At 46.6% G+C, this 21,132-nt stretch overlaps 1 protein-coding gene across 4 annotated transcripts in view; it reads right to left on the bottom strand.

The window, feature by feature from the left end:
* Frmpd1 (FERM and PDZ domain containing 1) overlaps window positions 1-21,132 on the bottom strand; it is a 127,581-nt gene that overhangs the window by 20,079 nt on the left and 86,370 nt on the right. For 3 of the 4 annotated variants that reach the window (XM_042271086.2, XM_006986041.4, XM_076564120.1), the window contains 5 exons: window positions 16,425-16,582; window positions 15,533-15,635; window positions 12,304-12,349; window positions 5,042-5,149; window positions 548-643 (listed from right to left, as the gene is read on the bottom strand). In XM_042271086.2, the coding sequence (XP_042127020.1) occupies window positions 548-643; window positions 5,042-5,149; window positions 12,304-12,349; window positions 15,533-15,635; window positions 16,425-16,582 (511 nt within the window). The remainder of the gene's footprint in view (window positions 1-547; window positions 644-5,041; window positions 5,150-12,303; window positions 12,350-15,532; window positions 15,636-16,424; window positions 16,583-21,132) is intronic. The other variant, XM_076564121.1, reaches the window with a different exon arrangement.

The raw sequence follows: 21,132 nt of genomic DNA, 5'->3' as shown, positions 1-21,132 counted from the left end.
AGATGCACCCTATGTGGTACACGCACGACTTACTCATCCCACCTCTTGTAGCTTCATTTTGCTCTGCTGTGGACGATTGGAGTTTCTGGGTTGCCCACTCTCTCTAAACTTGACGGAAGGCTCCCGCGGTCTTTACCAGGCTCAATAACCCCTCTTAGAGAATCTCAAGAGGGAGTTTGTTGTGTATAAGAGCATGCAAGGGCCTGGGCTTGTTCTCACATCTTGCCTTGGTGTTTAGCTAATTTGGTGTTTGGGTAGCAGGTGGAGACAAGAGGCAGGGAAGTCTGGTGGTTAAGGGTGAAGGCATAGGAGATGTAATATGACCTTGGACAAGCCACTCTGCCTCTTGGAATCCCGAGTCCCTTCCCTGCAGGAGGTAACAAAAACACCATCTTACTGGGTGGCTGCGGAACCAAATGAGATAGTACGGTACACATCTTGGCATGGGCACTCAGATCACAGTGGGCAGAACACTAAGGCAGACAGAGGCCAGGCTGTCTGGGAGTCCATTAAGCTAGGAAGCAAGGTCCAGGTTTCCTCTTAATACCTTCACAGTTGTGTTTGCCTCAAACTTGAACGCTTTGGTCTGTCCATTCTCCAGGTACACCTTGAGCACATTGGGCATACACAGCAGAGAGTTCCCCTGGAAAACACAAGAGTGGTGTGACGGTGCTGACCCGTTCTTCTGGCTCTGGCGTACCACGCCCCAGCTGCCTGGCACTGCCCGTTTTGGAGAGCAGATTGCTGCTGGTTAGCATCTGGGGATTTCTCCAGGGCAGGTGGATCTGCTTTGTCCGGGAACATGCATGAGAGCGGTTCGGGTGATGGGGAGTGGGGACGGAAAGGTGAGTCTCGCCCTGTCCGAGCACTTCAGGGGCCCGTGGGCAGCTCACAACCATTCACTGATGTGCACCTGTTGGTTGCCACCCTTAAGGGACACAATTGAAAAATGATGACCGCTATCTGTCATTTTCTGTGCTCTTCATGTGGGGCCTTTCTGAGATTCTTGACCGTTCTGTGTGGGGCTGGTGTGGAATAAGGGTGGGGGTAGAAGTGGGGTGCTTCCCTAGAGCCTGCCCTCCCCCATTTTACTACAGCAGCTCTTCAGTGAAGCATCAGCAAGGGACAGAGAGAGAGAGACACCCTGTCCCTCCACTGACCCCAACCATCACCTCTCAAAGGGACCCCGCCACTCTTATAGGCCTTGGGAGTAGGAGGCATAGGGCTAGTCTTTAGTAACTCCATGCCAGTCAGGATTCCTGGGAGTAGGGAAGCATTGGGGGGATCTAAATGATCTCCGAGTTGAGCTGAAACTAAGTGAGAACTAGTGAGAAATTCTCGAGTTCCCAGGATTTGAACCAGAACTACCAGGGGTATCTATGTGTCTCTACGGAGAATCTGGGTAGAAATCCCAACTGGGCAAGAAAGTTCCTCACCCCTGCCCCCCAGAAAAAAAAGACCACCTGAAAGCATTTTCCCCATGAGGATCTAGAGTCTTCTAGGGTGAAATATCATAGCTCAGCTAAAAAAAATTTTTTTTTTATTTTTATTTTTTATTTTGTCAACTTGACAGAAGCTGGAGTCATCTGGGAAGAGAAAAAGCTCCATCAGAATGACTATAGACAAGTCTTTAGGACATTTTCTTGATTAATGATTGATGTGGGAGGGCCCAGCCCGTTCCTCCCCAGGGCAGGGGGTCCTGAGGTTTATAAGAAAGCAGGTTCAGCCAGGCAGGGGAAGGAACCTGACAGTAGGCAGCCTTCCTCCATGGCCTCCGTTTCTGCTCCTGTCTCCAGGTTCCTGCCCTGGGTTTCTACCCTGACTTCCCTCAGTGATGGAGTTCTAAGTTGAAGGTTTACCCTTTTCTCTCCTAGTTGCCCTGGTCATGGTGTTTAATCACAGCAACAGAAACCCTAGCTAAGACAGGCTCCAGTACCAAATCCCACTCAGCCACGACGTGGGACTTGATTCAAGCAGCCCTCTGCTCTCATTTCCCATTTCTGGCTCTGGGTGTAGAAATCTCATTTTGGATTTCCCACTTGGGCTTTTCTCCTTAGACTATTATAATCTGTGATTTACAAGGCTTCCAAAAAAACACCGCCCTGACATACATCTCACACCATTTGTTTCTCTTTAAAGCTTCTTTCAATTCTTGTCTAAATTTGTACATCGATTTTAGAGAGCTGAAAAATCAGACTGTGCACAATTCTACATTCTTTCATTCTTCTTCAACATTTCACATATAATTTTAATGTAGGCTTTCTGTTTATTATTGCAAAGGCTTTAGAATATTCTAAGGAACTGAAATATTGGAGTTGACATAACCACCTCTCCATTCTAGACACGCAGCGTCTTTCTGGGTTTGGCTGTTTAAAATACTGATACTACAACTATCTTTCTGTATATGCATTTCTTGCATTTGAATTTCCTTATGTTCTAAATTTACAGAAGTGAGATGTCTTGGCCATATTTCATGGCAGACATTGAGCTGTGTCTTTTTCCACCTCCCCCGTAAGTTTATAAACTATTTCACAAGGCCCCCAGTGGGGCACGATTGCATCCAGGCTGACGTTTTTTCTGATTTGTGCTCCTTTACTGATGGATGAGCTGGCAGCTCACCAGCTCCATCACTTCGTAACAGCTTCCTTTGTGTCTCTTTAACTGTGAACCAAGCCAGACCCGTTTCCAAGGCTGGGTTTTACTACTCTAGAACAACCTAGTGCCACAGTTCTCCACCCGCGGGCTGCGACCCCTTGCGGGGGGGTGGGGGGGTGTGGGGGGGTGTGGGGGGGTGTCCAATGGCCCTTTCACAAGAGTCCAATGTCAGATATCCTGCATGCCGGATATTTACATTAGGACTCATAACAGTATCACAATCATAGTTATGATGAAGCAACAAAATAATTTATGGTTGGTCAGCACAACACGAGGAGCTGTATTAAAGGGTTGCAGCATTAGGAAGGTTGAGAACCACTGCTCTAGAATGGTGTGCACCCTTAGAGCGGTCTTCTCACTTTCAAGGGAAGTTCAATCAGTGTTATCAGCCTCTAAACGCTTGTGAGGAAGGAGAGGCAGGTTGAGATGAATGCTCACTGGCTTCACTGCCTCGTCCATGGACGGCTGGTGCAGATGCCAACCTGTAAGCTTCCCAGAGACACTTTTCGGGGAGGACTGGTCCTCTAAACTGCCCATCCCCACCAAAACCCTTAACCAGTTCAGTAGCCTGTCTGGGTCTCAAAATGTGTCCTTCTCTTGTCTGCAGAACAGACACCAGAGGACAAGGGATGATGGCCATTTTTAAAGTAACAGTCCAGGGTACCCGGTCCACACCTGAGGTGCCTTCACTCGCTCTGTCCTGGGCTGTTTCTTATTCCCACTACTCCTCATGTATCTTACTCTGCAGTCCACAAGTTGATCGCGTTTTGGCCTTTTGGCTAAGATTAAGTGAATGCACATGTTGAATCTCAATTTAATCTTGGGAGAGGTTCAATCCATTTTCACAAGTGTCAACTCTGAGATTCAAATCACTGCTGACAGGTAGCAACCCAGGTTATGGATTGATGTGTTAGGCCTTGCTAGCCCTTCCTGAACAAGCTTATCTTTTTCTCTCGGTCTAACTGAAGATGTCTGTCACACAGCAGGGCAGGGAGAAAATAAAGAGAATAAATGTGGACCAGGTCAACCGGATCCTTTGTTTAAATGGCCACGGACCCTATTCCTTCAGTTTCTCTGGATGACAAGGGGTTTTGACTTGAAAGCTTTAAAATCTAACACTGGTTGCTGGATTCAGAATGGCAATAGTTGCCAGGCATTTTATAAATTACGAGTAAATGTGCCTTTGATCAATAAATTCATATTTAAAAACATCAACCTCAGGCTGGGAAATGGCTCCATGGTTAGGAATGTTTGTTGTTCTTTGCAGAGAACCTGAGTTCAGTTCTCAGAATCCACAGGGTGCTCACAACTGTAACTCCAGTCACAGGGGATCCAATGCACTCTTCTGGCTTCTGTGAACATGCATGCAAACACACACACACACACATACACACACACACAGTATACAGAAAGACACGGATACACACATACAGTCTACAGACAAACACAGATATACACACATAAATAAAAAATAAAAATAAATCTTAAAACAATTAACTGGCAGGCCTAAATTTCCCTTAACAAATATGTCTTCTGACATCACACTCCCACACTCCCAGCCTCCTCCCATCAAACCTGGATCTCTCTATATCAAAAAGGACTAGAGAGGATGTCTAGGGAAAAAAAAGGAAGTCACATAGACTCAGGCTCCTCTCTTTCCTTTCTGTGTGATTTAGCAGTTAATTCTCTTAATCTAAGCCTCTGTTTCTTCTTTTGCTACAATTCGTCCTTTACAGGATATGGTGGTGACTAAGGATTAGGCATAGAAAAGGTTTACAGTTCTTAACAGAGGTTCAATAAGATGCCGGGCTCAGATGTTAAAAATCAAAACAGCATGCTGGGTGGTGGCGGCGGTGCACGGCTTTAATCCCAGCACTCGGGAGGCAGAGGCAGGCTGACCAGGCAGATCTCTGTGAGTTCAAGGCCAGCCTGGTTTACAGAGTGAGATCCAGGACAGGCACCAAAACTACACAGAGAAACCCTGTCTTGGAAAAACAAACAAACAAACAAACAAAAAAACCCAAACCAAAAACAACAACAAAAAAATCAAAACAGCAATCCTAGCATCCACCATCATTATTGGCAATATATTAATATTTCCTTTTCAAGGGAATGGTAAGTTCATAGTGAGAACTGGAACCTGTAGGAAATCACAGCAAGGAAGTGGAGCTGGTGAACACCAGCAGCCACACCAGAGCTTGTTCCTCATCCCACATAGCCCAGGACCCCACCAGCTTCCTTTGTCCAGGGCCGGCAGCTGCCACCAGAGGAAGCACACTAAGCCTCCTGCAAACGCTCTCTGAAGAGTCCAGAGTTCCGGGGAGGCATGTGCTAAAAGAGGCTTGTCTGCTGGAGCAAGTGCTCCCATCTCTCCCCGGTGACGCACCTGGCTGTGCCCACTGACCAGCACCTCCTCCGCAAAGTGCACCTTCACAGGGTTGGTCTTCAGCCGGGCCCTCTTCTCCTCCGTCAAGAAGGATGACTTGGGAGCTCCCTGAAAAATAGTAACACGACACACTTTGGAAGAGCGCACTTCTTTTTACATTTACATCGTCTTAAAAACAACGACAAACAGCCTCAGGGCCGCTACAGACTCAGTCAAGCCCACACGAAGGGAGGGTACGCTGTTTAAAGATTTCTTTTCCTAGAATCTAAGGAACCCAACCTAGAGACTGTTCTGGTGTGTCTACACAGCTGGAGATCCCAAATGGCGGCACAGTGGTGGTGACACATGGACACAGAGAGGACTAGAGGGGAAGCCCTGAAGTCCAGCCAAGTGCTGCCTCAGGGGTTGTGAAAACATCAAATACAAATTGCTATGAGCGTGTGTGAGTGTGTGTGTGTGTGAGTGTGTGTGTGTGTGTGTGTGAGTGTGTGTGTGTGTAACCATGAAATCATTAGGACTGGACCTCAGGTCCTAGCTCTTAGGTAACAAAGCCTGATCCCAAGCCTTTCTGGTCTCCATGTGCACGCAAGCACACACACACACACACACACACACACACACACACACACACACACACACACACACACACACCAGACAGACAGACACGTACACATAAATAAATAAAACCTTAAAAATAACTGGGTAACTTTGGCTGACTTTGGCCCTCTCTGAATTTGTCTGTCTGTCCATGAACACCTATGGGAACTAGACAGAGCTCCCTGATGCTCGGGCCTCTGTGACATGTGGCTGGCACTCTCTTTCTCCAGAAGTATAAAGACTCAAGTTAGTAGTTATGATTAAATGGCAAACCCTTATACAGATCTTATCAGGTCAAACTGTGATGCTTGAGTAGTTCTTATATGAATCAGTCCAACAGGACACGCTCTTCCTGTTCAGTGGAGTATTTTCCAGCTAGATCCCACATTCCCTTCAACACTCTAGGTCGTGTAGGCCAACTTTTAGGGTATCTGTGGTATATAAGAGCCCCAAGATGGCACTCTGGACCATGTTCTATGTAGCCAAGGGAAGCAATGGGGAACTTGCAGGAAGCAAAGTTCAAGGACTTAGATATCAACAGAGCACTGCACGAAGTACACGAAATGAACAAAGGACCCTGACATTTTAACAAGAAGATAACTGTGATGTTACTTGGTGTGACAGGACACACAACTGTGACTCAGCATCTCAGAGACGCAGCTTGCTTGCAAAGCAGACAGTAACAAAAACTGGAACAGAGAGGGAAGGAGGCCTGGCTGTTCCCAGGAAGAAACACACGTGCAAATTCCTGGTTTTCCAACCTGAAAGGATAACCAAAATAAGAAAAGAAAAAGTTGAAATCCAGAGCTGGTGATGAGATGACCAGATGACTTGAGGAGGTTTAAGACGGCTCTCCAGGTAAATCTAGATGCTCATGGAACCAAATATGCCACAGTTGGCACTGCCCAAGATCAGGGAAAGGAAGACATACTTAAAGACTACAGATGGTCAACATCAAGTTCTCCACAACAAACCTGGAAGTTCCAGAAAAGCACACACTGGAAAGCCTGCTGTTAATTCTTGGTAAAAATCTAAGAGACGTGCAGGGAGCTTTGGATGCAGATCACTGATGACTAAGTAGTTACCAAGGACAAGTCAGAGCCAACCGAGTTCATTTTTCTTTAGAAGAGAGCTTCCAGATGGACAGGCCAGGGTCCTGTGGACGTGGATTCATTCCTGCAAAGCATTTACTAACCTCTCCTGCAGCCCCACTGCAGAGAAGGCCAGATGCAGAGCCATCAGGCGGTTCAGCAGTGGTTTATCTGCACTCCAGATAGTCCTGGTCTCTTTCTTTCCTTTCCCTTCCTTTTCTATGCTGAGGATCAAACCCAGGGCCTCGCTCCTGTCAGACAAGGGATCTACCACTGAGCTGTAAGTCCTGATTTCTATCCAGTCACTCAGGCTCCCCTTGGCTTAGCCCTTCTTGACGATGTTTAGCAAGGCCTTGGAGGAAGGCAGAGAGAGGATTTAGGAGTGTAGAACTCTAAGAGGGCGTCAGATCTCAAGCAACAGAAATCGAATGAGATCCATGAGAATCAGGAGAAGCTATGAGTCAAAGGTCATGGAAACCCAAGAGCAGTGTAAGAGGGCACAGAGGGACAGGGCTGTCAACCATGAGCATTCAAGGCATCAGGAAAGGAGCGTCACTAAAGACTCAGAAGATGGAGCAACCAGAGACAGGGCAGAAGAGAGGCAGAGAGAGGTCAGGGATACACAGGAGGCAATCACTGTTTCTCATGACAGGGAGGGCAGCCTCCTAAGAGTTAGGCCCAGAGCTGGACCTTGTTAAAGACAATTAGCTGGCTGAGCACTAGAAAAGCGGAGGAGACCTGAGAAGAGGAGGATCCTTGACAAGAAAGGCCGATGATTATAGCTGGCAACTGTACAAATAAGCCTTTTAGTCTCAGGACTACGAAAGCCCTGTGGCCAAAACGCCCGCCAAGGCAACATGACCCGACAGCGATTAATAGGGAGAGTGACTCTGAGGGGAAAAAAAATCAATTGGACAAGCACGGGTGGTGGACTCCGCTTAGAAGCTATTCATTTGAAAACCAGCTCCGTATTCCACTGACCACAAATTTCACCCAAGCTAACGGTGTGATTGGCCAAGTGTTAACCCATTCCCGAGCTCCACTGGCATTCTTGGTGCTCATCAGAAGTGACCCTTCATTCCCAGGAGCACTCTTTGGCTCTTGGTGGAACCAGGGACTTTTCTGGATTAGACCATCTGCAAGTGTCTTAGTTAGGGTTTCTATCGCTGTGAAGAGACATTGTGACCATGGCAACTCTTATAAAGGAAAAACATTTAATTGAGGTGGCTCATATTTTCAGAGGTTTAACACAATATCATCATGGCATGACATGGTGCTGGAGAAGGAGCTGAGATTCCTACATCTTGATCCACAGGCAACAGGAAGTGAATGACTGTCACACTGAGGGAAGCTTGAGCAAAGGAGACCTCAAAGCCCACCCCCCCAGTGACACACTTCCTCCAACAAGGCCACACCTCCTAACAGTGCCCATCCCTATGAGCCTATGAGGGCCAATTACATTCAAACTATCACAGCAAGGATCACTACAAGATTGTAATCCAGAAAACCATCAGCAGAGAGAAAAGTCACAAACCCACACCTACGAGAAGCGATCGTTCAGCGTGAAGACACGAAAGCCATGCTGCCAAGTCTCAGAAGAGCTTCCTCAGACGAGGCAGACTATGTTGAAGTAGGCTAGTCAGTGGGAGTGACATGGACATAGGGCTCGTCACTCCGGGAACCATGAAACTGGCTGCCTTGGGAAGGAAAGCGCTATCATCCATCATGGAAAAGCCACGGGCCCCACGGCGGCTCCTGCGTTTTCACATCTGCGCGTCAGTACCACAATCCAGGCAGCCCGGCACCTTAACACTCTGCAGACCACTTGTGTGAGTACACTGATGCTTAAAGGAACAATTTGGAGGATAGGAGCCATTTGTCTGTCCTAGGACTTCTGAACTCCTCCTGGGCTCACTGATAAACTGTGTTCTTGTTGCAGAGTTAATGCTTGAAAGTGTTAAGAGTAGAAAAAATTGTCAGCCGGGCACGGTAGCACACTCTTTAATCCTACCACTCAGGAGGCAGAGGCAGGTGGATCTCTGTGAGTTCAAGACCAGCCTGGTCTACAGAGCGAGTTCCAGGACAGCCAGAGCTACATAGGGAGACCCTGTCTCAGAAACAATAAATAATTCCTGCTACTCTCCCAGAGAACCTGAGTTCAATTCCTAGCACCCACCTCAGGTGGCTCGTAATTGCCTGTACCTTAGCTCCCTTGGCACTGCATTCACACACACAAACCCACACACAGACACGTACCAGTACACATAATTTAAGAAAAATAACAATGATAATATTATTATATTGTTAAAATGCAAATTTTAAGCCAGAATATATTTTTCCATAAATTCTGTGTCCTATCTATGAGAAGTAGTAATGTTCTAGCTTTGGTTTTTTTTTTTTTTTTTTTGGTTTTTTCAAGACAGGGTTTCTCTGTGTAGCTTTGCACCTTTCCTGGAACTCACTCGGTAGTCCAGGCTGGCCTCGAACTCACAATGATCCACCTGGCTCTGCCTCCCAAGTGCTGGGATTAAAGGCGTGTGCCACCACCGCCCAGCTACTTTTCAATTTTTAAGGACTAAAGCTATGTGCTGTTCTCTGCCTCACAGAACCAAGTGCTCTATTTTGTCCATTTTATGAACTTGCTGTGGGAAACCCCCACCTAATCAAGATTGAGATGCTTCCCATTGAGATGATAATAAGCTAAATAAAAAGAATGCCTTACCACCTGCACTGCTATTTACACTCATTAGCTATCCCCATTTTTATATTGAGTTCACATTATTTCATAGACAAACTGGTTAGAATAGAAAATAGATGTGCATGGAACATCCAGCTTGTCATATTTAGAGCAAACATTTTAATCCTAATTGGGTGACTTTCCCCCTGTTGTTCCCAATAAATAAAAGAAAAAACTTCTTAAACAGGGAGAGGAGATGAGTTCTTTGTTTATGGAAAGTTTGGACCACAAAAATGTTACATTTCCACACAATTGAAAGGCCATTTCTTCCTATCCCCATATGCACAGGAAATCCTTCAATAGCCAATGGTCTGACAGTCAATCATCCATGTTGTTTACATCTTATTTTTATTATTTATTTAAAATTACATTTATTTACTGTGTGCATACACGTGTGTTCATGCATGCGTGCATGCATGCGTGTGTGTATGTGAGAGTGAGAGTGAGAGTGAGAGTGAGAGAGAGAGAGAGAGAGAGAGAGAGAGAGAGAGAGAGAGAGAGAGCGCGAGAGCGCACAGTGCCCACATGGAGGTTCTTTTCTTTTCTTTCACTATCTAGGTCCCAGGCATTGAACTCTGGTCATTAGGCATGACAGCAATACATATTCTGTAACACCATATGTATGTGATAAGGTTGCTTGTATCCCAACTACTTAAAAACATTAAGGGTGGTTATACACACCTATAATACCAGCACTCAGGAGGCTGAGGAAAAAGAATTCACTGTAAGATGGAGATTTCTATTTTTTTTCCTTTGTAGCTGAGGACTGAACCCAGGGCCTTGTGCTTGCTAGGCAAGCGCTCTACCACTGAGCTAAATCTCCAACCCCGATTTTTATTTTTATTATTCTCTTTAATCATTTTAGTTGATTGTTTTGGTCTATTGAGGCAGGATCTCATATAGCCTGCTTGGCCTTCATCTAGGTATTAGCTGAGGCAGGCCTTGAACTTCTGATCCATCTGCCTCTGCCTGACAATTTCATGCACCACCACACTTGGTTATCTAATTAGTTTTACTTTTTCCTCCAACTTCTTTTCACCAAAACTTAATTGATGTATTTCCATTTCAAACAGTAAAAACAGTTAAGACCATAAATTTTACCCTGATCACAGCTTCAACACATAGTAATTTTGTTGTTGTTTTGAGACATGGGCCTTTTCCACGTGGCCCTGGCTGTCCTAGAACTCATTAGGGAGAGCAGGCTGGCTTCAAACTCATAGGCCCCCCCTTCTGAGTGCTGAGATTAAATGTGTGTGCCACCACACCCAGGTTAGTTTTTATTTTAAATTATATTCGGGAAAAGGAACCTTTATAGCCTTAAATATTTTGTTTTGTGTATTTTTATTTTTTTATTTTTTTATTTTTTTTGGTTTTTCGAGACAGGGTTTCTCTGTGTAGCTTTGTGTCTTTCCTGGAACTCACTTGGTAGCCCAGGCTGGCCTCGAACTCACAGAGATCCGCCTGGCTCTGCCTCCCGAGTGCTGGGATTAAAGGCGTGCGCCACCACCGCCCGGCTGTTTTGTGTATTTTTAAATAGGGTCTCATATATAACCTAAGATAGCCTGGAGCTTGCTCTGAAGCCCAAGTTGGCCTCAAACATTTGGTCCTCCTGCCTCAGCCTTCTGAGAGCTGGGATTTTAAGTGTAAGCCTCCACACCCATACCTATATACTTTTTTAAAAAAACAAAAACAACAAAAAAAAACCTCTTTTGGCTCTTTGAGGGCCCTCCACCTAGCTCCCAAATAAATCACAAAGGCTTATTCTTTTTTATGAATGCCCAGGCTTAGCTTGGCTTGTTTCTAGCCAGCTTTTCTTAACTTAAATTATCCTATCTTTTGGCTCTGGGCTTTTATTTTTCTCTATTCCATATACCTTTCTTTACTTCTTACTCCAGAGCTTGCTGTGTAGCTGGGTGACTGGCCCCTGGGGTCCTCTCTCCTTCTTTTTGTGCTCCTCAATCTTCTCTTCCCAGATCTCTCCTCCTATTTATTCTGTCTGCCTGCCAGCCCCGCCTATCCCTCTCCTGCCTTGCTATTGGCTGTTCAGCTCTTTATTAGACCAATCAGGTGTTTTAGACAGGCAAAGTAACACAGCTTCACAGAGTTCAACAAATGCCACATAAAAGAATGCAACACACCTCTGCATCATTAAACAACTGTTCCACAGCATGAATGAATGCAACACATCTTCAACTAATACTGCACAACGGGGGGGGGGGGGGTGTTACTGCATTTTCTTGATAATCTAATATATGGTCAATTAGGTTAGGTTATTAAATATATTGTTAAAATTCCCTATGTTGCTCCCTCCTCCTTTTTTGATCTATATGTAGCTAAATTCTCAAAATGTGAATTTTTCTCAATGTTTCCTCTCTGGTCAGTTTGCTTTTACAACTCGATCCCAGGAGTTTCCCTATACCCACATCAAGGGCCCTGTTGGTGATCCAGGCCTGATATTTTCTGGCTCATGGCAACTACATCCTACCTCAGCTGATAAAACTGTCACATGTGACACTTCATTTGGTGCTTTGGACAATCCATCCCATCCCAGTGTGCTGTCCCGTGCCCCCCCCCCCATTAGCCCACTCTGCATCACACATGGTCTCCTCCCCTGGACTAGAGTCCCCAAGGTCTGGACCGCATCTGTTTCCTCCACAGCACCTGTGGCCAGGAGGTCTTCAGATAGCATTGGCTAACTAGCCACCCACTGCCTGGCAGCTGCCACCCTCTGCCCTATTTATAAGGGTTATCTTCAAGGAGCATCAGAGTCTCAGGGTCAGGGAGCGTGAAACTAACATATAGGACTAAAAAAAAAGAGAGAGAGAGAGAGAATTTACCGATGTGCAGCGGACAACTGTAATTGAAAGAGCATCTTCAGTTTCCCTGAAAAACAGAAGAGGATAAAGAAAAACATTCAGTCATTTGTGTGTGTGTGTGTGTGTGTGTGTGTTGTGGTATGTATATGTGTGTGTGTGTGTAGTGTGTGTGGTGTGTGTGTATTATGTGTGTGTGGTGTGTGTGTGTGTAATGTGTGGTGTGTATGTGGTGTGTGTTGTATATGTGTATATATGTGTGTGGTGTATGTGTGTGTATGGTATGCATGTGTAGTGTGTGTGTGTGTGTGGTGTGGTATGTATATGTGGTATGTGTGTGTAGTGTGTGTGGTGTGTGTAGTGTGTGTGTAGTGTGTGTATGTGGTGTGTGTGTGTGAGATATGTGGTGTATATGTGGTGTGTGTTGTATATGTGTATATATGTGTGTGGTGTGTGTGTATGTGATAAAACACCTCTTTAGAAAGGCCTCTTGGGCTCAGCAAAGCTAAGGGGGACCCGGGTGTGCTCTTGCCTAGATGCCTACCTCTGCCATGTGGACGCCCCACAGCCGCTACCTTTCGCCTCCTCCTTTACTCTCCTATGGTAGGGAACTCACGCAGTTGATACTGGCTAGTTTTATGCCGAAAGATAATTTTATTTTTAAAGGCACAGTGACAACACAGGTAATTGAATTATTTCCAAACACATAAGCTAAACATTCTTCTGTCGATAACATCTATCAGCTAGAAGTCCCTCTTTTGTGGTGTTTCGGTACACACAGTCACTGCAGTGAGCCCAAAGCATAGAATCAAGACACTGAATAGACAGTTTTATCTCAAATTATCTTGGCGATTTCAAAAGCAATCAAACAGGTAACTGTCACACCTCCACTTTCTTTAACAAAGGAGCAAGGAGCTGGGGCAGATCTCCACCCTGCCTTGCCATGCCTGCTTACAAAGAGAAGCAGTTTGCAAACTCTCATCTGACTTCTTGCAATACAAACATTTAGGCCCGTGGAGGAGAGTACATCATTCCCCCCAGTGGTTAAGCTCAACCTGAGGATTTCCACAGTCTGGAGGTCGCTCCTGCTCCAGTTCATGTGAGCTCAGGCCTTTTCAGAGGTAAATCACAAAAATCCAAGGTCCTGGTGCTCTACAAAGGATATTTGGGCCTCAAAGCTCTTTGGAGAAACTAGAGATTCTTATTGCTGTTATTGTCAAGGTATTTTAGTTTGTTTACCCTTTACAACAAAAATGAGTGGAAAATACACACTGCTTTCAGACACAGGACACCAAGCTACAGCAGCAATCCATGCTGGGATTCCCACATGCACAGGGAGCAGAGTTATAACCCCGTGGTGGCCCTTCTCGGGGAGAATGACACTGGATCTTGCTGAACTGGCACCCAGGATCCTCCATCATCTGGGTTTTACTTCCCAGAACATTCCTTGAGGCAAAGGGCAGTGTTCAGCACTCCCCTGCTCCCAGTCCTATGGCCCTAGTTCATTATTTTACCCAGATCATCACCCAAGTTCTACCTAGCAAGAAAGGTCCTGCCGCAGAGGCTGGCATGTGCTTGTCTAGTATGCCTAAAGCCCTCCCTGGGTTTGATCCTCAGCCTCCCATAAACTGGATGTGGTGACACATACCTGCCTCCTAGCACTGGAGAGGTGGGGGCAGGAAGATGTAAAGTTCAAGGTCATATGATTTGGGGGCCAGCCTGGGCTACATGAGACTTGGTCTCAAACAAATAGATAAAATGAAAAAGGTATGGCTGAACTATTTCCGGACTCTTCTCTGCTTTGTCAAGCTGCAGCTTCTACCTAAGCTGGGAGTCTCCCGTGTTTGTAGCCTTGTTGTTGGAGGACTTCCGGAGACGTAACCTTGTTTCTCACGCCTGCTCATCCTCATCCCAGAAGGCTGTACACTCACGGACCTGCACAGGCTTGTAAGTGGCTGGGGAGCAGATTGCCTCTGCCTCCCAGGGTTCCTTGCCCAGACTAGATGTTCAGCAAGCAGATAGGGGCCAACTGTTACCTAAATACCAGTTCTAGACTGTGGCTTAAAGTTAAAAATACATTCCTTGATCCCTTGGAGTGTAAGGCTGACAGAAGTATCAGTGGCACTGAAAAATCTGTTGGACGTGATCCTCTTTGGGAAAACAGCCCAATAACTTAGAAAGCAAACTTTGAAGGTTCTATATTCACTTAAAATCATTTGAATCCTTTCCTGTCAGCTTCATAGACTCAATTACGCTCCTGGCACTCCTGAAGCAATCCTGGGTTTGGCTCCAGAGATTCCCTGTGCATCTTCCCTTGAACTCTGTCTGTCTGTCTCCACAGAAAGACTGTGCTTCCTGAGGGCAGAGGTGGGACTCGGCACTGTCAGTCCCTCCTCTGGCTGTGAGTGTCACCTACCAGTGCTGCCTGGGACATGCTCACGGAAGCACACACCCACAAAGCCAGGCCAGCCAGCTCCCAAAAAGGCCCAGAGCACTCTCACTTAACTCTGCTTCTCGTCTCTATTAATATTAAAGTCACAAAGCAGCGCCACACTCAGAAGCCGAGGCTGGCGTGTCCTGACGCTGTCTCCGAGGCTTCCCCTACCTCACCGCTGTTCATTTGTCTACCTTTCAGTCCGGTGACTGGCTCTCAGTGCCACACGGCCTATCATCTTACTGAGTAGCCTCTGCTCATCTGTCTTGCTCTTGGGAAGGTCCAGGCAGAAAGGGAAGCATTCATGTAAATCACAGTGACACAAGAGAGAGATACAGATGTCACACCAATGAAATCACATATATGTCCGTCAGGCTGGAACAGCAAAGAACACCCAAAAGACAGTGACAGGATTGAAGACAAGCCAGCATATCAGCACGGATTTAGTTCAAGCTTTGGCGTATGCTACCATCCGTCCTTAGAGGACAGGGCCAACGTAGTATCCACCAGTCCACGCCCCACAGTGCTTAGCATGGAGTCTTGGGCCTAGTGAAGGTCTGAGAAATAAGCACTCTATGCCTGTCAAAGTTCTCTGGGCAGGTGGAAGACAGCAGACCATACTACAGTCATGGCCAAACACTCACTATTCCTGGTGCTGCACAGGGGCCGGGGCCTGCCTGGGCACGGGTCCTGCCTGGGCACGGGTCCTGCCTGGGCACGGGTCCTGCCTGGGCACGGGGCCAGCCACAGCACTCCTAAGGACTAGCTCTGCTCCTCCATCACCTGTGCAGGCCTGGATGCTGGAAGACAGCTGAGTACCTGAGAATATCGACCGCTCGTTCACAGGAAAGGTCTTCAGCCGGCTCGTTGTTCATTTGGAGAATCTGATCGCCAGGAAAAAGCTTGCCATGAGCGGAGCCGCCTGTTGGACAGAAAAGAGGTCACTGCTCAGGCTAGAAAGGCTGAGACCCCACAAGTCACAGTGTACCTCGGAATGGTAGCCGAGGTCCCTTGGGCAGTGGCTCATATGGAGCATACTTTTCCTTATTATAAACCATGGGAAAGATACGTATTCTCCCTCAGTTTCCAGAGATGGAGACGGTCCACAGAAAGAAAAGCAACAGAAACGTCTAAGCCATCACGGCTGCCGAGGGGCTGGTCTATTCCCCTCCAAGGAATTGAATGTGTGTACCTTTCTATGTCTATAAGTGGAAATTAATACACTTTAACCAGCCACAAGTCTAACACGGACACATAGCTCAAACTTGAGAAAAGCACTGGACTCCTAGCCTGCTCCTCTCCATCCGGCACAGCCTATATTTCACAGAGACTCAACGAAAACAAATCAATAGTTTCTATTACACACACATACTCTCTCCAGAAGCTTGACAGCCTGGACATGCAGGATCCAAAGAGGAGGTCCAGCTTCTCCAAATACCTTCCCTGCCCTGACACAGGCCTGGAAGCCAAGAGAGTGCAGAGCCCTGGGCTGAGGCCAGTGGGAGCCTACGGCTCAGAGTAGCGAGTGCTCCCAGGCCACTCCATTCTGGCACAAAAATCAGGTGAAAAGCCCAAGACAGAATGAGGTCAGAATCTTCCAGCTTCCCAGGTAGCATTTTTGTGCCTTTTCTTACAGGCCAGAGGGGGCGGGAGGAGAAGCTACTTTCCTTAAAAGGCCAAGACCCTGTCACAGTTCCCCATCAGCCCCTACCTGCCGTGACAGCCACCACTGTGAGAGGAAGCGTCTCGGAAATGTGAAATCCATAGTTCTGGAGGAGGGCATCCTTGTCGAGTGTTACGGTGTGCCTCACTGTCGTGAGAGCCTGGGCTGGGTTCCCGGGGGGTCCATCAGCTGCAGCAACTTTAGCCCTGGAAGAGAAGGAGCGGGTTTAAAGAAAACAACAACAAAAAAAAAAAAAAAAAAAAAAAAAAGCAGGACTCCAAAAACTGGACACCAGCTAGGTCAGCCCCAGGGGTCACAGAAAGATAGAAGGCTATAAGTACACACCCGGCCTTTTCTTCCAGTGCGGAAGCTCGAACCAGGGCCTCGCCTGTGGTAGGCAAGAGCTCAGCCACCAGGCTAAATCTTCAGGGCTTGGTTTTGGGATATAAGGAATGGTTATACAGTCCAGGCTGGCCTCAAACAGAGAGGGACGAGACACAGTGGTGGTCACAGCACCACGCTCTGGAAGTGAGGCCACAGCTGCTATGGGCACCCAGAGGGCGGAAGAGCTGTGTTCATTCTGTAGGGCTGGGGACAGGATGGAGGGCTTGGGTCGCACCTAGAGAAACACAGCCCAGGTTCTAGACTAAAAGAGAATCAATGACTGAGGGACAGATGGTTGACAGGCACTCCAGTGAGGAGCCCTGACTGAGCAGAGAAGGAGAAACAGGAAATACAGGAGCAAGAGTTATTCTGTTTAAAGGTTTCACTTTGACTTTTTTAATGTGTGTCTGTGTGTATCCATGTGTGTATGTGCACACATGTGTGGGGACTCACAGAGGCCAGCAGAGGGCGCTGGATTCCCTGGAGCTGGAATTACAGGAGGTTGTGAACTACACAACATGGGTCCTGGGAACTGAACCCAGGTCCTCTGCAAGAGCAGCCAGTGCTTTAGCCTCTGACCGTCTCTCCAGCCCCGGAGGTACTCTGCTTAGATGTTTGATGATGGTTTATTTTATAGATGGAGGTTCCTTAGGTGCTCTATCTGTTTAACTTTATGATGCATTTTTTTTTTCTGATAAGCCCTGTAACTGTGAGGATTTCCATATGAAATGCCAGAGAGCAAGGACTGCCTCAGTATTAAATCTCTGAAAACATACATACTCTCTCGACATCTAAAAGCAGAGAAATTGAAAGCTGTATTTTCTACCCCTTAAAACCACAAAGCAAATCCTAAACTATTTTTCAACTATCTGCAGCAAATGATTTTTCTCGCCCTAACATTCAGCAGTTCCTTCTGAGGAAGGGCAAAGAGCAATGAGCCGAGGTGTTTATCATTATTATAAACAAGAGGACTGGACAAGTAACAGCTCCCTCAGGCCTCTGCAGCGCGTGTCTATAATTGATTCTCCTCTATTTATTAAACACTGTCAGGAACTCGGCCTGATGCGGCAGGGCCATACCTATTGGACTGTGTCATTTATAATGACCTCACAGTCCCACCAAGAATCAGGAAGCATTAAACACTGCCTCCCAGAGCCAGCTTTCTGGACCCCATGCATTCTCCGTCCAGGAGCCCACTGATGGGTGAGCACAGCCGGACTCTGGAGAGAGGAACCGAGCCCCACTGCTTAGGGGCAGGACCCTTCCTGCAGGAAGCCAATGTGTCCCCATGAGGAAGGATCAGCAGAGAGACTTAACACAAGAGAGACCATAGGACAGGAAATGTATGTGTCTTAAATCCATAGCCAGTCCGGATTTAAAAACCCAAACTTTAAGCCAAGTGTAGTGAGCACACCTATAATCCCAGCTCTCAGGAGGCTGAGGCAGGAGGCGCTCGAGGGAACATCCAGCCTGAGCTATATAAGAACACCCTACTTCAAAACAAAAGCAAAACGCCAGCCATAGCAGCCTACCCTGCAATGCCAGCATCTGAGAGGGAGAGGCAGGAGGATCACGAGTTCAAGACCACAATGGGCTACATGATACTCTGTCTCAGAAAAACAACACAAAAACAATACAAAAATTTAAATTTATATGTCTGCGTGTACATATGTATCTGTGTGTATGTACACACACCTTCAAGTACCCTTGGGGTCAGAAGAGGGAGCTGGATCCCCTAGAGTTAGATTTGCAGGTAGCTGTGAGCCACCCAAAGGTGGGTACTGAGAACCAAACTCCAGTCTACTGCAAGAGCAGTAAGTGCTCTTAACCACTGAGCCGTCTCTCCAGGCATTAAAGCTATAACATGGCTGCAGAACACATCTGTTGTTCTCTGCTGGAAGGCTGAGACAGGAAGATAGTGGAGCCCAGGAGTTCAAGGCCAGCCTGAGCAACCGAGACAGAGCAAAACTTCAATATTTGAGGGCCAGAGAGATGGCTCAGCAGAGAAATCATGAGGACCTGAGTTTGGGTCCCCAGAACCCACATAAAGCCAGGCAGCATAACCCCTATAAACCCCGCAACCCAAGAACTGGAGAGGTGGAGATAATCAGACCCCTGGGACTTGCTAGACAGCCAATCAGGCAAAGGTTCAGTGAGAGACTCTGCATCAACAAACGAGATTAATAATGGAGACGACACCAGATGTCAACCCTTGGTTCCACGTGCATCCATGCATACACACATGAGCACGAAAACACACACATGCACATAAACACACACACAGAAAGCTCTCAACATTTGGAGGTGGAGAGACGGCTCAGTAATTAAGAGCACTGGCTGCTTTTGCAGAGGGCCCAGGTTCAATTCCCAGCACCCACATGGTGGCTCATAACTGTGACATCAGTTCCAGTGAATGTGGTGCCCTCTGGCCTATGCTAGTCATACACACAGTGAACATATACACATACATGCAGACAAAACATTCATACACATAAAATAATCTTTTAAAAGACACCATCTGTGTTTTTAAAAAAGCAAAGGATAATTATGCCTATTTAATGTTACAAAAGAAAGTTTAGAACATTTAATCAGGGATGAAAATAAGAGAAATGAGCATAGAAAATGGGCAAGTATCACCTTTCTTCACTTTCATTTAATTTTATTTAGTGAGTGAGTGAGTGTGTGTGTGTGTGTGTGTGTGTGTGTGTGTGTGTGTGTGTGTGTATGCTGTGTATATGTGTATGTGTGTGCTCATTCACTGCACACACATGGCCGTTAGAAGCCAGCTTTGTGGGTTCGGTTCTCTTCTCCCATCGTTACTCACTTCTGAGGACTGACCCCCAGCTGGAAGGCTTGCAGGGTGAGCACTTTTACATACTGGGCCATCATCTCTCTGCCCCCGCCCCCGGCCCCACCCCCAGCTTTTTCCTAGGTTAGAAAAGAAATCATTGGAGCTGCAGGATAAAACCAAACCCAGCCACAGAAAGACTCCGACAACTCATTAAAAACAGATTAGTGGGAGGATATTCAGTGCCAGGCATTTTTAATGAACTAATGCTAGGTAGTTAGAAAACAGCACCAGAGGATTGCACGACCCAAATTAGTGGTGTGTGTTCATTAACTCAGGGTCAGAGAGGGCTATGGAAGGGGATGACGAAACTGTCATTGAAGCCTTACAGGAAGGCAAATTGGGTACAAGCCAGACCAGGTTCCTGGGGTGGGGGCGGGGTGGGGTTTCAACGGAGAAAACAAAAGCGCTCCGTTAAAACACAGATTTAATGTCCTATGGATTAGAAATTCTCTCAGATTAAAAAGTAAATTTAGAAAACTAAATCCAGGCATGGTGGCACATGCCTGTAATTCCAGCCCTTGGGAGGTAGAGGAAGAGAGATCAAGAGTTCAAGGTCATCCTCAGCTACCCGGTGAATTTGAGGTTAGCTCAGGCTACCTGAGACTGTCTCAAAAATCCAAATGAGGAAAGCAAAATTGACCAGTTAATGGGAACAACACTGGCAGCAGGAGCACACCCATCACTGAAGGAGTACATTTGTATATGTAACTTTTTTAAAGATTTATTTATTTATTATATGTACAATGTTCTGCCTACATATATGCTTGCAGGTCAGAAGAGGGCGTCAGATGGTCATGAGCCACCATGTGGGTGCTGGGAATTGAACTCAGGACCTCTGGAAGAACAGCCAGTGCTCTTAACCACTGAGTCATCTCTCCAGCCCTTTTTTTTTGTTTTTTTGAGACAGAGTTTCTCTGTGTAGCTTTGGAGGCTGTCCTGGAACTCATTCTGTAGACCAGGCTGGCCTCGAACTCAGGGACCCATCTGCCTCTGCCTCCCAAGTGCTGGGATTAAAGGCGTGTGCCACTGCTGCCCATTTTACATGTAACTTATTCACTTAGCCCTCATAATTAACACATGAGATATTTCTGCTTTGATAAAGAGATGAACAACCTCTAAGCTATGACTGGAACTCCCTTCCTAAGGAAAAGCTAGTGGTTATTTTGCACACACCCCCACCCCCACATCATATCTCCTAACCACTCACAAAACACAAGTCCCTTTGTCCCCATGTCCCTCACCCCAGTCTTGAAGTGCTGGCCAGGACCCACTGGCCCATGCCCCTTCCCAGACCTCACTCTAGCCTGATCGTCCCACCTATACTAGGCTTTAACTTTTAGCTTTCAACTTTTCCAGCTAATCACTGCACAAAGTCATCAGGACAAGCCAAGTCCAGTTGAAATGTCTTCTCTTCCTCAGAGTTCTGGCCTCTTATACCCCAGAGCACCTGAACCTTTGAAAGCTATTTAACCCAAATATCATTGCTTGTAGTAGACTCATGGGAGCAGAAATTAACTTGGA

Source organism: Peromyscus maniculatus, chromosome 2, assembly GCF_049852395.1.
Source record: "Peromyscus maniculatus bairdii isolate BWxNUB_F1_BW_parent chromosome 2, HU_Pman_BW_mat_3.1, whole genome shotgun sequence".
Classification (NCBI taxonomy): Eukaryota; Metazoa; Chordata; class Mammalia; order Rodentia; family Cricetidae; genus Peromyscus; species Peromyscus maniculatus.
Note: the sequence above shows the minus strand (reverse complement) of the source record. Positions and strands in the feature narration are given on the sequence as shown.